Source organism: Cydia amplana, chromosome 16 (genome assembly GCF_948474715.1).
Source record: "Cydia amplana chromosome 16, ilCydAmpl1.1, whole genome shotgun sequence".
NCBI lineage: Eukaryota > Metazoa > Arthropoda > Insecta > Lepidoptera > Tortricidae > Cydia > Cydia amplana.
The window spans coordinates 13,406,729-13,424,244 of NC_086084.1; the positions used below are offsets into that span (position 1 = coordinate 13,406,729).

The following is a 17,516-nucleotide window of genomic DNA, read 5'->3' on the forward strand; positions in this document are numbered from 1 at the left end:
GAAAATGACGTCGCTGCGCAGTTTCGTCGACGTCGCGTCGAGCAAACCCTTAATTTATGTTTTATTTAATTATTTGCTCGTGTTACAGGCAACACCCTGTACCTATAGTAAAATGCCATCTAGCGCTGTATTATGGTACTAACAACACGCGCCACCACACTCACAACAACAGAATCTTGCTTAATGAACAAATTCATTCTCCTCACTAATCTAGATGGCGCTGGTTGTTCCAAAATTCAATGTAAATAAACAATACAACAGCTGATCTAAAATAAAAATATCACTAGTGATTTCTTATAATGTGATTATAAGCACATAATTATATTAATAATGCATTGTTTATCTGTTTATAATATCAAGAATTACTGGGACTTCGATTAGGTAACATGCATCGTCTGGGGTGGGGTAGTATTATTTATGTATTCAATTTAAATAACCATAAGGGATGTAGAAATAATCCTTAACGGAATGAGGCCTTAATGATCCAGGTTAAGTATATGTATCATAAACTACAAGTACTACAACCAAAATCTATTCGGGCACTTAGTCGTGATGTCGTGATTAAGAAAGAAGCAACAAGCCTTTTCAAGTAGAAACAAAAAGGCATAACCGAAAGGGTGAAGAGGGGAGGGGGTGGGCTAATAGTCGTGATCTACAGCTGAAGGGGAAAGGGGAATCCTCAACATAAAACTTTTACAATAGCCTGCAAACCCCTGCCCAATGTACGTTGACCCTTACAACAATCTTGCATTACACTTTCGACCAACAACAAAACTTGTCAACATAACAACAAAGTCTAACATTTATTTGCACGCTGCATTAGTCAGTTAAGGAAGATGGAACCTGAAAATGTATATTAGGTATACAGAAACAACTCGTATATGTATAACCTTTTTTAACGCAAATAAATGAATGATTGTCAACAACAAACACGTGGAATAGAAGCAAAGAGGAAAAGGCATAAGCGACGTAACATATTAAATGACGGCAGATAAAAGGGGTGAAACGGGGGGCTAATAGTCGTGATCTATGAGTATAGCTGTGGAGGGGAAATGTGTAGGTATACTCAACTCAACACAAAAACTTTTCAGTGGTCTGCAAGACCCTGCCCAGTGCACTTTGACCCCCTACAACATTCTTACCCCTACACCAACAACAGTGGCGGATTTCCCATAAGGCACAGTAGGCACGTGCCTAGGGCGGCGAGATATTAGGGGCGGCAAATTGTGACAAAAAAATCGCTGATGATAACAAGAAATAACTTAAAATTAGGCCAGGCAACGAATTCTCAAAAAAAGGTATAGAGGGAAAGGCTTGGAACACAATTTTTGACTTCTTAACTTTGTTTGAACTAGTTAGGATGTGAACATATCAAAAGTCCCCGGCCGTAGCACTTGAGCCGGGGGAAGAAGGAGGTTTGAAGGTCCTATTTTTCGGTTTTTAGCTTATATCTCGGAAACTATGCGTTCTAACGACTGATCATTGTACAATATGAAAGCTGATTAAATTTGCTATAAGTTTTATACAGTCGAGTTTTTCGATAGGTATCTTGTTTAGTTTTTGAGATAGCTGCTCTTGAATGTCTATAATTTTGCATAAAATTTCCAAAACCGAAAAATGAAACCTTCAAATCAAACCCCCTTACCCCCGCTCAAGGGCTACGGCCGGGGACTTTTGATATTTTCACCTCCTAACGAGTCCAAACAAAGTTACTAAGTTAAAAATGTGTCCCAAGCATTTCCCTCTATACCTTTTCGTTGCCTGACCTAAATGTAGTCAATATGATGGGTGCTGATGCTGAAGGGGCGGCTACAGGGTCTGGGCCTAGGGCGGCAAAGACTGCAAATCCGCCACTGACCAACAACAACACATTGAGTAGAAGCAAAGAGGAAGAATCATAATCAACGACGATATTGGACGACGGCAGATAAAAGGGGTGAAGCGAGGGGCCAATAGTCGTGATCTATGGCTGGAGGGGAAACGCCTATACTCTTCACAAAACCTTGTATAAGTCCATGTCCAGTAGAGTCTGAGCGGAAAGAGAAGAGTGTATTGAATCCCATACATTTCACGACTCCTCTCATTCCGCAGAGACTCTATAGTCTAAATGATGAGTTGATGACCCCCTACAACATCTTGTGTTATAATTTTGACAAACAACAAAACTTGTCAATAACAACACATTAGAAACAAGAGGAAGAGGCTCGACGTAAGATATAAGCCGGTAGATAAAAAGGGGTGTAGCGGGGGGCTAATAGTCGTGATCTATGGCTGGAGGGGAAACGCCTATACTCTGCACAAAACATTTATTTTCGTCTGTGAGTCTGTGTCCAGTGTAAATTGGCCTTTTCTAGAGCTTCGCGACATTTTATATAGCAAAGCCCAAGATACACTAGTAAGTTTTACTTACGTAAGTACAGACACAGTTATACCACAGAATGAGAGATGAATATCGTTATCTCTTTCTAAAAATTAGCTTTGTCCCTATACTTAGGAACGTAGGTAAGTAAAACTTACAAATGTATGCCTGCCTACTTCAGCTGCTTCGGCCTAAGGTATGGTATGGTAATCATGTACCTATCAAAAACAAGACGCATTATGTATCTTAAAAGTATTCTCCTTCAGCGTCTGTTAAACTTATGAACAATACTTATGCCACAGTATAAAATTGTCTACGTGTTATAAACGTTTTGTAAATTGCTCTTTTTGCACTTGTGACCGTCGCGTCGAAGCACGTCGAAGCACGGATGGTATTGTTTTGGTTCCCCTGATCAAAATAAAGAACTGATTAAATTCCCTGAAATTCAGTTAAACGGAGAATTTGGGAGACTGATCATACTTAGTATGTTGTATTATTATTTACAGAAAGTATTTAGGTCACCATATGAGCTAGGTACTAAATATAAAATAAAACACAATATGTTTATTTAAAAATTGACCTGTTTTTTAATACGCTAATATTTTAAGCGCTATAACTGTCATTAAGATTATTATTTAGGCTTTTAAAAACTAAATTGCTCAACTTCTTAGCTCTTCAGATGGTTCTTTTACACGACTTGTCTCAAAAAAGAGAGAACCTTAGTCCAATTAAGTAGATTAGAAGATGATTTAAATCAACTACTTAATTTAAATTCCCCCATACACGACGATGTTCTTTTACACGACTTGTCTCAAAAAAGAGAGGTCCTTAGTCCAATTAGATTAGAAGATGATTTAAATCAACTACCTTATTTAAATTTCCCCATAACCGTTACCCCACAAACTCAAACCCTAACTTTAGCATAACTTCAATCTTCGCGAACTCCATACCACCACCACACGTCAAAATGCACCCAAACGCCCAATTTCGGCCAATACGTCCCGTGACTTGGCACTACTCAGCGTTTACCCGATCAATACGTGCGCGTACCGCCATCTAGCCCCATCGCGCAGCCAAATTGCACTTTAATAGTTCATTAGATCGCAAAAATGGCGGGGGCAGTTTAAATTCGGCACGTATCGATTCGCGGGAATATGAAGGCGGAGTTGATATAATTATGGATTTAGCGTTGCTACAGACAGTTACAATATGATTTGGAAAATAGGTGATACTATTATAGCTAGGAATGTAGCTCGAAGCTGGAGGTCCCGGGTTCGAATCCTGGTAAGGGAATTTAAATGTGTGTTTAAGTCATTAACTTGGATATGTGTCACGTTTTATGGTGGATGTTTTCTATGTGTTTAAGTATTTATCTAAAAACGTATATGTATTGGGCATTTTATTGAAAGTTGTAGGTTCACTTTTTTATATTTGGATTTTTTTATTTTGTTTCAACTCAGAACAACGAGTTCTTTTGATCCTAATAGGAGAATTCCGTTACCGTCGTACAAAGTGTATCCATGGAAAATGGTAAGTAGGTAACGTAATGGAAAAGCAATCTTGGAACATTTTTACCCGATAGGTAGATCTGGTGATTTTGAGTGTCAAGTGTAAAAATATGGGTGCACTCATCATACTAAAAAATATGTCCTATAGCTTGTCAGCGAATTGAGAACTATGGGACATATTTTTGAGTAAGTTGTATAAATGCATTTGTATTTGTATTTGTATTATGCACCCATATTTTTACACTTGACTGTAGAAAGACATAAAAAATTTCCAAATTAAAAAAAAATGTGTAAAGAACAACTTTATCTAAAATGGCCCATAATATTTACAAACAAAAGCCTCATTGAGCTTACCATGGGTCTATATAGGTATTAGTTTTGGGAAGGATTGTCCCATAATACTTATTTATTTAACTACTAAGGTAAAAGTATCAGAAGGATTAAACTATCAGTGAAATTACCCCGTAGGCGCCAAGGTGAGTCCCACCCCCACCCCCCACCCCCGGATGAATGAATCATCCCCCCCTCATTTGTCACCCATCTGTCATAGTTATTTTGTAGGCGCGCCGTTCAACGAGGAAACTGCGGTAGGTACATACAGTTATGTTTGTATATGTATGTTTTATGTTTGTAGGTATTTTAGAATGGGTAATCTATCTATCTAATACCTTTAAATGAGCAATTCTTGTTTATTTATTTATTATATAAATATTTTGGGGATCTCCGAAACGGCTCTAACGATTTCGATGAAATTTGCTATATGGGGGTTTTCGAGGTCGAAAAATCGATCTAACTAGGTCTTATCTCTGGAAAAATGCGTTTTTTAAAGTTTTTATATGTTTTCCGAGCAAAGCTCGGTCTCCCAGATATTATTATTTAATCGGTTCAAGTTCAATATTTTTTTTAATGTAGGTACAATTTTATGTGCGCGGTGTAATGTCGTTAAAAGCTTAAAAGGACATTAGTAACCAACTACAATCACAATTATTCATAAATTGTGATTTTTTGGGAAGCAGTGATAAAAATGTTTATTTAACGTAAAAAATACAAACTTAATACTTAACCTAAGTACCTTATAAAATAAAATTACTAAAACTAAACCTAATAAAAAAAATAAAAATCCCTAAAACCTACCTTCTAAACCTAGGCCCCTCGGCAAGGTGCCCATCACGCAGGCAGCATTCCCGCGCTGTATAGCGATGGCAATCCTTTGCGCGAGAAAGCTGCCTGCGCGAGAGTCCCCTGTTGCCTCCCTTAACCGCTTACCAAGCTCCTTAAGGAGCCCACGCGCTCCTCTACCCCACGTTCCGAGTGTCTCGACGCCAAAAGCTACGAACTCGTAGTTGGCGCCGAGACAGCTGTATTTATAAGCCTTTGCTCGCTCTCGGGCGTCCGCCGCTGCCCCGGCATTTCTGCTGGTTGCTTGAATGTAGGACGCTGCCAACGTGTCGGCGCAGGTAGCGACCCACATCCCGTCCGGGCGCTTGCCATCGTCCCGCGCGATCCGGGGCTCCAGAGCTGCGGGGACGCCGGCACTGACAAGAGCCCTTCTAAGGATGTCGTTGAGGGCAGCGTGGCGAGACAGGCGGCCGGCGCCCGGCCCGTGGAGCAGGAAAGGCCGTGGTGGCCAAGCCGGTCCACTTGGGCCCCACAAGAAGCACAAGTGTGATCTGTGCATATCTCGATTCCGAGCCGGAGACCAACGGCTATGCGTAAGGTACCAGGGTCAATTAGAGTACCCGCGTTGGGCGAGGGATAGGCGTGAAGCCAGTGACCCGATTCCGGTTTGGACACGGCTAAGAGCCTCGCGAGGTCTTTACCTGAAGATGTTGCCACGAGAGAGTTCAGGGTGGCATTTAAGAGCATCTCTATTTATCGCAATATTCAACTTGTCGACTAGAATAATTTCATATTTGTGATATGCACCCATTCTTCTTAGATAAAAGATTGTTTTAACTAATTAAATTTATTTTATTTTATTCTACACTAGCGACCCGCCCCGGCTTCGCACGGGTTAACAAATTATACATAAACCTTCATCTTGAATCACTCTATCTATTAAAAAAAGTCGACTACAAGAAGTTCATATTTGTGATATGCACCCCTTCTTCTCAGAATAAAAGATTTGTTTTAAATAATTCAATTTATTTTAATTTATTCTACGTACAGTCACATGTTTTAATTTATGACCCATTTTCGTACCTTGTCACAGTGATAATCAATATGAAAGTCGCTAGAGACCTCATGCTATTGTCACTGTGACAAGGTACAAAAATGGGTCATAAATTAAAACATGTGACTATACATTTCATCGAACATATAACTTCGTTTTTTTAGGTCGGTTGAAACGTAGTGCCTAATAATCTGAGTCACGGCTAAAATGGAACTAATTCTAAACACGCATCTTTTCGTGTCTGAACCTATTTCTACTAATAGAATTCTTGGAAATCATCTGCAAATTCCTAGTATCGTTGTTAGGAGTAAAATGTAGCCATTTCTGGAATTTTATCGGGGAATCCTAGAATCACGATCGCGATACAGAAAAATGTAGAGCCACTTTGTGGATGGATGTGTCTAAAATGTATGTAATCTTTTTTTATGTTTCAGCACAAATATCTTTATGGTTTGCGTAAAATAATATTAGACTTTAGCGACATTCTAAATAAAATAAAAATATTTATGATTTAATTTCAGTTACTCTTATGCGGCACGGTAGCCAATTTATATTAAGCGCGCGCGATACACAGGGTGGCCCATTTAGATAGGTCAGTATGGGAAAGTCTGAAACTATAAGACATACGAAGATCTGTTCTTAGGAACCATGTCATCGATTTTAATAACAAGAAAAACTGCAATCATACATTTAAAAAAAAACCTGTACTCAAAATAATAAAAAGGCGGTGGTCATTTCGAACACTTACTAAAATAAATTAAAGAATATTAAAACAATGCATTTTATTCATTTTAGACATCATGTTTCATAGTAAAATTTACTGCTTAAGACCTACACAATCGATATCTAAATAGAAATAGTTTTAGTTTTATTTTTCAAAACGTCCGGGTTCGATTCCCGAGCTGAGTATAGGTTTTTTTTTAATGAAATGAAAAACTTTATTTGCAGGCCCATAGATAAATACCTTAAAACTAGCATACTATTATTATAAAATATATCTTAAAACTAAACACACAAAATTATGGCTGCGATGCAGTTTGTAACGCCGCAGTGTCAGGGAGCCGGCCTCAGAACCGCCGGAACTTGACACTCTTCGGCCAAAACTCCTTGGTTAAATGAATAAATGTTGTTCTTCTTGTTATTAAAATCGATGACATGGTTCCTAAGAACAGATCTTCGTAGGTATGTCTTATAGTTTCAGACTTTCCCACACTGGCCATCTAAATGGGCCACCCTGTATACCGCGATTACCGCGTGTACAGTCGCCATCAGATATATCGGAGCGGCTAAGGCGCTCACAAATATCTGAACACGACTCTATTGTGAAGGCGTTCTTAGAGTGCTTAAGTTCAGATGTTGTCAACACCGTGGCCGCTCCGATATATGGCCGTGGTGTCGGTTTTTCGCCGGCACAGCCAGCGATGGCGCGTACGCATCTACACGTGGCCCATTCCATAGTGCGTGCTCTCAACCATCGCATGGCCATCGCGCTGGTCAAGCGCTGGGCCATCGTGTAGAGGAGCCATAACAGGTTCCAGTGGTTCTGGAGGCGCCCCTGTCATATTCTGCAATGGTGTTGAGTAGAGTATGGTGTTTGGGCTGCCCCCCAACCTCTTCACTAAGGATGCCACTCTTTTGCGCAAAATAGCGGCAAAGCTGTCCGCGTGTGCATCAGTAAACATCTGTGATGCACTACAAAAAAAGCATGTAATCTTCAATTTATTTTTTATCTCAGATTCCATGAATAAATGTATAAATATAACTCCTCAATGGACCAGCTGATAAAATTAGCTGTACATAATATTATGTTTATTACGTAGCGTTATATATAGGTATATATAGCGACAGACGGGATTTCCTCGCTCGTCCGAGACACAGTTATTCGTGCAACTCAGCGCTTCAAGCGCTGAATATGTAAATTAATTCATCTCGTGGGCATAATTTTGTTTTAATATTGGGTTGTTTTGTAAGCATATTTTAATAAATTTGAGAGTTAAGTAGGAGAGCAGGAAGGAGAGACAGTTCAGTTCAGAAATATATAAACTAATTGCTATCGGTACAGACTACAGTCATGGACGTTTTTAACTGTCGAACCATTTAGGGTTGACTTTACATTGAACATTCCACAGAGTACCGTAAAATGGGGTGAGTAGGGGCAAAACTGACATTCAAACCTCGATAACATTTTATTTTTACATATGCAAACTGAATGGTGTACCTATATAATAAGTGTTACGGACGTTTGTATTTTAGTTTTTATTTTATTTTGGGTAGTTCCATTTCATAACTTTGACGATAAACAGGAAATCCCACCTCACCCCGTAGTCCCCCGTAATTGGGGTGATATGGCATTTCATACAAAGGTGATTTTGGAAGATTGTTGGATCGTTTTTTTTTTATTATGAGTATTTGCTATAGCTCCATTTTAAATTGGAATACATTATTTTTGTAGCAGTAGCCTTAAAATCCCATCTCACCCATTCATCCCTTTTCTCCCCATTCATAACCCAACTCTCCCCGCGAACCCTACTTACTCACCCCATTTTACGGTAACGTTCATTTATATTTGATTTAGTTTCATTTTGTTTGATGTTTTACAATTAGTGTTTTCCTCGCGTTGGTGAAAATTTTTGTTTTTACTCGGCTTATAACCCTCGTGCCTTGAATTGAAACCTTCGCAACGCTCAAGATTCCACTTTTTGAATCGTTTCGCTTCCTCGGGTTTCAATATTAGTTAACTTTGCCGAAACGTAATTTAAAAAACATTCTAAAAATGGATGATAAAGACGTTAGAGACAATAGAGACCGTCTAAGCTCTAATTTTGCGCCGACTTGAACAGAACAAAGTGTGGGAACGTTATAAACGTTATATTTTGATATAAATATACAATGATTAATGATGATTTGCCTCACTTTGTCAAGGAAAAATACATGCAGAGTTATCTTGGTCAGACTCTCGCTAAGGATGGTATTCCACTTGTCCAATTTCTTTGTCCAATATTGCGTCTCATTTTTTCATTAAGCAAACTGGAGACAAAATACACATGGACCAAGATATTGGACAGACGGAATAACTATAGAAGTAAAGAAGAGACATTCTAAGTTAAGTAAGGTCCAAGCGAGAAAAACGAGTGAGAGAGTGAGGGCCCGATTCGGATTTTGAAATAGACATCTATTAGATATCTTTTAGATCTCACCAAGATACGATAACGATATGTTTAAGATCTAACCTGTCAAATTTGACATTTGCGCGATTCTGGAGATACTCTTGAACGATTTCCACAGGATATGACTTAGAGATCCAATTCACATATAATAGATATCTAACTCTATCTAACGTAAAAATGACATTGGTTGCCCGAATTGCGCTGCAAAAGAGAACTAGTAGATATCTAAACTATAACGTATCTAGAATGGATCTATAGTACGTGTCGTCTCTTGTGAATATCTTGAAGTTCGAATACGGCAGTGAGAGTTATACTGTTCCCTCTTGAAGAGATTTCTGGTTCTCACTAAGTGTTAAAATAACGAGACCTGAGTCTCACTCTCGCTTATACAGGTTTCTCGCTTATCCAGGTTTGGGCAGTGATATGAATTTCATGATGTGAAGACACAATAGGTATCGTTAAAGTCTATATGAAAGAATTTCTCTACTAAATCGGAAAACTTTGTTAAGATATTTATTGAACAACAACGTAAGTATAAAATAAACTAACAATAAAAAGTACCTAACCTAAAATTAAAACTACCTATAAAAAGTATAAAACTAAAACGGATACTTAAAAAACTAAAAATCTATATCAGAAGAGGGCCCCTGGGGCATAGCATAGTGCTAAAGATACTGGCAGCATTTCCTCGCTGAATTGCAACGCTTACCTACTTATTCGTTGACCGAGGAATCTGATGCCAGCTCTTTTCTTTCTGTTATAATCAGGTACTTACTAGACTAAGTCGGTAGCTACAGCGTAGCGCTACGAGCGTAGCGTAGCAATTAATGAGTACCTAAAGACTTTTTCAACACGTGTATTTAAGTTAGGTACATAACAAGCTGCCTACGAAGGTGAAAACATAGTTTCCATAGCCACACGTTTCTTTACTCTTCGCATGGCTGATATGATATCCCATACCCCATCCTAACATAACGGAACAGGTAGATCCAAAAATCCAGATCCATAACCGTTCCATATTCAAAAATATAATCCGTAAAAAAAACAATAAACAATAAAGGTCAACGCTCCCTCATCCAGCGGCTCGAGCGCTTTGCGCCGGCAATCTCAGCTGAGCTCCGAGCTTACACCAAACACCAAGCGGCGTAAATGCCTCAGCACAACACAGCACTTACGACCTTCTCGAAACGCGCGCCGCAACATGGCAGCGACACCTGACGTCGTCACTGCTCCCCCTCCGCCCTCCCCGCGCCGACCACCCCGCACCCCCGCCGCCGTCAGCTGTTAATGCAAGCCCCCCCGCGCCCCGCCCGCTTTCCCCTTCGTTTGTGTAATGCGAGGAGACCGGGCTTAAATGGATAAGGAAATGTTTAATTTAATAAGATGGATTGTAATTTGTCGAGTTTTGTTGTGCTGAAATGTAAAAGTTGAGTGTTTCGGTGTGATGGAGTTTCAGAAGTAAATGTAGGTATAAGGCGGGTTTAATCATGAATAATGTAGCCTTCAGCCTTCATATCATTGAGAATATACGACTATGCTGTACAAGCGGTATTTAAATGAGGAGAAGAGTACTTACGAAACGAGTAGTAATAAGATATTTTTTCGCTGTAAATACAATGTAACCGCAATCAAGCCCGCTGAATAAATGATGACCGCCGTTTCCACAAAGCTATCGATTTTATTCGTAGCCTCGGAGAACAACACAAAAATGCCAACTTTTAATAATATATCGCACATTATGCCTGCCAAATGAATAATTTATCGCAGTGTGTCGATTCGGGGCGCGCGTCCCCGGGGGCCGCGGCGCGGGCGGGGCGGCGGGGGTCCGCGCTCGGGCGCGCGTCAGTCCGGCGCGAGCGGCCGAGCGAGCGCCATGTCTGCGTGCGCGCCGCGCGCCTGTTGCAGGCCGCGCGCCCCGGCGACGCTCCTCGACATCACCGCTAAAATAGTGGCCGCGGCGATCCCGTTCCAACGCATCGAGGAACGCTACGAGCGCATCCCGGAGCCCGTGCAACGTCGTGTAGTGTATTGGTCGTTTCCTAGGGACGAGCGGGACATTTGTATGTACTCGTCCCTGGCGCGAGCGCCCCCGGACGACCACCGCAACATCGCCTTCTGCCGCGGGCTGAAGCTGCTGGAAGCCGGTTGTGTGGAGAGTGTGCTACAAGTCGGTGAGTGCCGCTGCCGCGCCTGCGCCTGTTTACTAATATGCGCCTCGCCCACCCGCGCCGTATAAATAAAAACCTCGACGTGTGCGATCGATACCTCCTCCTCTCGGGAATTATTCATGCGTCGGCTCGTAAAAGTTTCAGGAGATTAGGGCTGCGGGTGTTGGCCGATGAAGATCTAGAGGCCCTGGCGATAATTCCGAGCATATTACTCCACTATCAACCCAAGTGAAACCAGAAGTAGCATAAACAGGACGCGGTAGCTTCGAAGAAGTCATTAGCGCCTGCTAACCTCGATGCATCTGAGAGCCTCGGTTTGTTTGCAGCCACGTTCTAATGGTTCTGTGTACATGTCCACAATTCGATACTCGGTAGCATGTATAATCAATTCGCAAGAACACATCAATCACTACGTGCTGAATAGAACTACCGATAATGCGTTCCTGCATAAACCATGAGGAAACCGCGCTGGCAATAAATTCGTACTAAACTCGAAATGTCTATTCATAATGCATGCAAGCGATCAAAATCCAGCGTTTTCTTAGGCCTAATTAAAATCTACTTTCAAAAACGTGAAATTCGGATATTAACATAACTGGACGCTCCGTTACTTGTTACGCAAGCTGAATCTTGGAGTTTGCAGTTCAGGGCTCGTTTGTTACTGTCGCGGCGTAACGGGCGCGTATAAACAATATTAATTGCTGTTTTTATTTTTATTGGTCCGGTCTGACCGTGGGAGGAGCATTACATATTCATTTGGGCTTATCTGCCATCGCCGCGGCGATTACTGCTCGTTTCGGGCGGCATAAGCCACGAGCGTGACGTGCTCCGTTTTGGTTAGTTACAACATTCATGTCCATGGAACTGATGAGACACCGGTTCTGCTTAATACTTGTATCTAATCAGGCCTCTGGTATCTAGCCAGGGAACAGTAAAGCAACAGGGACAATGGGTGACACTACACCAACAAATTCACAAATTGTACAAGTTTTGAGTCGTTTAAAGCCTTAAGGCTATCTGTGCCCGAATGCGGCAAAACCACACGAATAACTCCGCCGGCTGAATCACGCCCGCAGTCCGATTTTAGGCACTGGCGGACATCCAACTTCAGGGTAGAGGAACCTCGGCAAGATGGCCGTGCCGATATGAATCATGTATTTAACGGCGAGATAAACGCTAGGTTCATAAAGTTCCCGGTTCCCACACTCGGCTGAGTCACAATCACGCCCACTTTTACTAAAACACGCTGAAATATTTTCCAAGATTCCTGCTGTAGGCCATCCGTACGCTGGGGATTAATAGGCCAAGCGCCGTCAGCAGATTGGATGCCTTTCAAATATAAATATTGCTCTGGATACATTAATGAAGCCGTATTTAGTGCCGACATTATGCAAATGTATACAAAAGTGGAATCGGATAAATCTCGACAAACGAATACTGGTTCAATGCTGCTTTAAATACCTTTATATCGGAGAGCAGCTTTGGCGGATCGTTAGCCAAACGGCGCATATGCAAAGAGATTCAGATGCAATTGTGTCGTTTTGGATTAACATTAGACTGGTTACCGAAACGAGAAAAGCGAGAAACATGAATAAAAGCACTGCAGTCTGAAGAATAAATCGAACCCTACATTCTTCCAGGCATACATATTTAATTGTCATGCAAAAATAAACGAATGCAACCGGCGCCGCTCTTGTAAATATTTTAATTCAATGTTAATAACTTTATATCGGTTCAAGCGGACCGGTTCGAAACGGAGATCTGATAGGGATGCGATCGAATATCCGATATCGGGCCTTTGTGGGCCATTAGGGACTGAGATTGGGTACCCCGTCGATATCCTGTTATAAAAGAAGTTAATTACAGTGGAGTAAGCTGAAAGAAATCATTGTTGAACCCTTGGTTGGGGTCAGCAGGCGACAAATTCCGTTCTCTCTCTAGAATACAATTCAAAGGAGTGTTTTGCACACTAGGCAACAGAAGCATTTTGAAGACATGTTTACATTTCGACCCACTGTATATTTTGTGAAGAAAATTGACCGCAAGGAGGACATACATACAATCACTGATCCTTTATTTCAAGAACAAAGCTTCGTAAATCCAGCTCGCCTTCAAACGTGTCGGATAATCTCCTACATTGTGGCTAAACCTGACCAAAAAAAATTGAACATGATATTGTCGTTCAGATCACGTTTGCCATAGATGCAGTTCTGGGAAGGTTTGGGGCTTTATAGCCCGTGATTCACTCGTTATGATCTCTGATATGATATCCTTTCATGTTCATAACAAGTTTCTTGAGAACAATACTTATAACTCTTATAAGTGATGCTGATGGCTGTGTGTTCTAAGAATGTTTCGGGTATACATGTTGCAATGTAACAAGTTTGGAGAAAAGAACTTTGAAGAATTTAAGATGCATGTTTGGGAACTTGAAAACGTTTAATCCGGATGTTGAAAAGAGCAAAAATCTATTGAACATGTGTTTTTGTGTAGAAGATTTCTAGCTCAAATGCCAGATCAGAAACAATTCCAAGGCAATAGATATTTTTGAAATGATGATACACGCGATAACACCTTTATTAATGAAAACAAGCCACATTTGACCTCATTTCTCGGTTCTGCCTTGTCTTAGGTTTACATCGACCTTAGTTTACAGTTTTGAGCACGAGCATTGACGTCATGTCAAATCTAAATTGCCTCATTCAATCCTAATAACTCTTTATTCATTGATTGCTTGTCATTCTCAATTTGGAAAGGTCAAATAGCGAGCGAGCAATAGATTGGATGTACCCCCGTCATCAGATATCAATTTCTCACTTTCAAGACTAGGTTATTCTCACGGTTTTACTTGTTGAATGTGAACCATTTCAGGATCATTTTAGCGAAAACTCCTTGCTGTCCAACAAAACTCTGCCACGTTTTTATTTTCACGTATCGTATGCATTTGCAACGCAGTATGTGATTTTTTCAATATTAACATTACTGGGATATACCTGATCGATATTATAGATAACCAAAATTTGCTGACAAAAAAGAGAGAATATATCGTGGCGTCCAAAAACCTTATTAGATCTATAATCCTATATCAAGCTCGATAAAATTACATTTCAGATTAAGTTGTGTAAAAACTTTCTATCTCAAAATTAATATCAGCCGAGCCCCGCCTGGTCATAACATTTTCTGGATCCGTTTCCAAAGCCTGGGTCAAGGGAGCTATAAAGTCGGTGCTACCTGCCCTAACTCTAACAAAAAAGGGTCGCGTGGTCATTTCAGTTTTTTCTGAACAATTATCTGCTTCAGTATTGGATTCTTGGTCAATGGAAGCAAATTAAAAACGGTTGTGTCTTGTTATTGAGGAAGCGGAGAATAATTTATGGAAGATTTGGTAATGCATCGCGAATGTATTTATTTCTTCAAGTTTGAACAAAATTGTTCCGATCAGACTATTCATTATAAAACGAACAACGAATGAAACTATTCTCACCGTACAGAATCACGGTCACTGGTAAAACCAGTAGGTTATATTGTTTTCCTAAACACGGACGTGGCAATAGGACATGACTTAACTGAAAAAGTAGTTCAAAAAACTAACAATAATATCCAGGATCCTAACCAGCCTGTAAAACAATTATTCTCAAGAACCAGATCCAAATCTATGCACGATTATATTCCTTATTACAAGAGACTTACATGAATGAATGGTGTAGGTATTTGTGTGGACTTTAATCGCACTGGATTGGTTAATTTCTCAAACAATGGCACTAATATGCCTAAAGGATATGACCAGCCAGATGTGACCGCAAGCAATTACAGTCACGACACCGATGCTATAATTAGCGACAGGAAGACAGAATTGAGACATTATTGCATTAGTTATTACGACTACATTGTTAACGATACGTTAAGTGTCTCTTAGATGTTGAGGCATTATGCCGCGTTGGGTATCGTCAATATTCAAGTTTAGGAGAACACATGAATCCAATTCTATAATTTCTATAGAATAATCTCATATCTGACTATGCCTATTGCCTATTGTTAGTGACACGTTAAATATCTGTTAGATATGTTGAGGCATGCCGCGTTATGTAGTTGTGTGCGTCACATGATGTTCAATTTTAGACATGCATCTAATTTTGTAATTTCTAAAGATGACTATATTGTCAACAATTCGATAAAAGTATGTAGTTATAAATGTTCATACGTGGTTGAGGCACCTCTCATATCTTTGTAAATTTATCATAATATGATGTTTCCTTTTATTAGAATACATCAATACATACATCTTATTAGGTAAGCTCTACAGAGCTTGTATGATGTTGCAAGAGTTATGGGTACATAAATTATTTGACGTATATGCTGGAATCGCTTTGTGAATGCTTTATTTATTGCAACTACATTGTTAACGAATATTTATTATAGTTCTCATTATATTAGTTATAGTTCTCAAACCCTGTAGACTGTAGTTATATGTACATGTTATATTATATAATTTATATTCTTTGATATTATATTATCCTTATTACACCTGTAAAATTAAATAAGGTTGTTTCCTATACATAAATAACATTGTTTCACCGCAGTCATGAAATAAAATTTATGGAAATACACGGAATAAACAGGACAAACATGTCAGTTTAAAGTTTAACCAACTCAATTATTTTCATGTCAACGAAAATTCATTGAAATCAGGTGAATTTATTCCGACATCACGGAATACTGATTTCATAGTAACAAATCATTTCGACGTTTCAATTTCATAAGGAGTATACATACACTACTCTATAGCAGTGTGAATAGAACAAAATTAATTAATAAATATTGTGATTGAATATTGGTACATGGTTCATTTCACCCGCGCTTCCCCTCAAAATTTATTTCTTAAATTTTATTTTTTGTTTACTATTTTTTTTAAAGAATACTACTGGCTATTTAAATACACGGGACGATTAAATATAAATCTATGAAACTGCTTAATTTATGTCGACAATTTAGCGATGGCCGCGACTGGGATGGTTCCAAAGACTAGTTCCTGAACAAAACTACATTGTGTACCATAATAAATAGTGCTCATTCACTCTAAATTATCACTACTATTTGTACATCTACCTACGCCCACATCTGTCAATACGCACAATCGCAATTCATAGCAACAAAGACTGACAAACATACTGACTGAGACTCTCTGTCCCATAACAGGGTTTCGTAGTGCTGGTACAAGAGTGTTCTGTCCGACCTCACCAATAACCAATATAAATAAACCTTCTGAAACCCTTCTAATCACTTCTGGAACGACTGGTTTAATAAGAAATTCGGGAGGCACGGAAGCTCAGCCAAAACTGGTGTTTTTACAAAGAAGCTTGTGGGCTTGGCAAAGTTTTCCATGCGTTTCAGCAGGACTGTATTAATGAGTCGTAAAGACTATTTTGCGTCGAGGTTGGTGATGGTTATTGCATACAGTGAATCGTTGAAGGCGAGCGAGATTGTGAAGAGCTGAATGCTTGATTTGATGGCGTTAAAGATGGCTGCTTTCAAAGGATGGTCGCGAATAAAAACCGATTGTTAAAGGGGTTTTTGTAAGTTAACTCTTGTTTTGCTGAAAAATGTTATGTTCACACAAATTTTTAATATTTTTATTAAGTATTACATTCTTTAATTCACATAGATTTTTTTTTTAATAGATGTTACGTAAACATACTCCAATAGTATTTTATGCAACCGTTGTTTAAGAGAGGTCAAAAAAGGCGAGTGGCGTGAGTAACAATTTGAGGCGAAGCCGAAAATTGTTAATAAAGACGCCACAAGTATTTTTTGACTCAGTTAAACAACGTTGCATACAATACTTTTTCTACGACCAAACACTTACTTTGAAATAAAATTGTAAATTTAACAAATATTTTTAATTCAAGAAGTAGCAAAAATGGAGGGTACTGGCGGGAAAAGATTTAATGAATTAATGAAATTTAAATAAAAACATGTCTATGGTTCACTTATTTGTCAGAGATGACATTAAAAAAGGTTGGCAACACTGTATTTCATTCAATATTTTTTTATTGGTCATTACACGAAGTATCGTAAAATCGCCAAAAAGATACTGCGTGTATGCACAAATTCTTTTTTGGAGAATAGACTAAAGACTTGTCT

At 39.4% G+C, this 17,516-nt stretch overlaps 1 protein-coding gene across 1 annotated transcript in view; it reads left to right on the forward strand.

Annotated features, from left to right (window-relative positions):
• Positions 1 to 11,036: 11,036 nt before the first annotated feature.
• The window catches only part of LOC134655052 (zinc finger SWIM domain-containing protein 4-like), a 95,412-nt gene continuing 88,932 nt past the window's right edge, over positions 11,037 to 17,516 (forward strand). Inside the window, exon 1 of the mRNA XM_063510510.1 lies at positions 11,037 to 11,378. Within this exon, the coding sequence (XP_063366580.1) occupies positions 11,081 to 11,378 (298 nt within the window). The 5' untranslated portion in view covers positions 11,037 to 11,080. The remainder of the gene's footprint in view (positions 11,379 to 17,516) is intronic.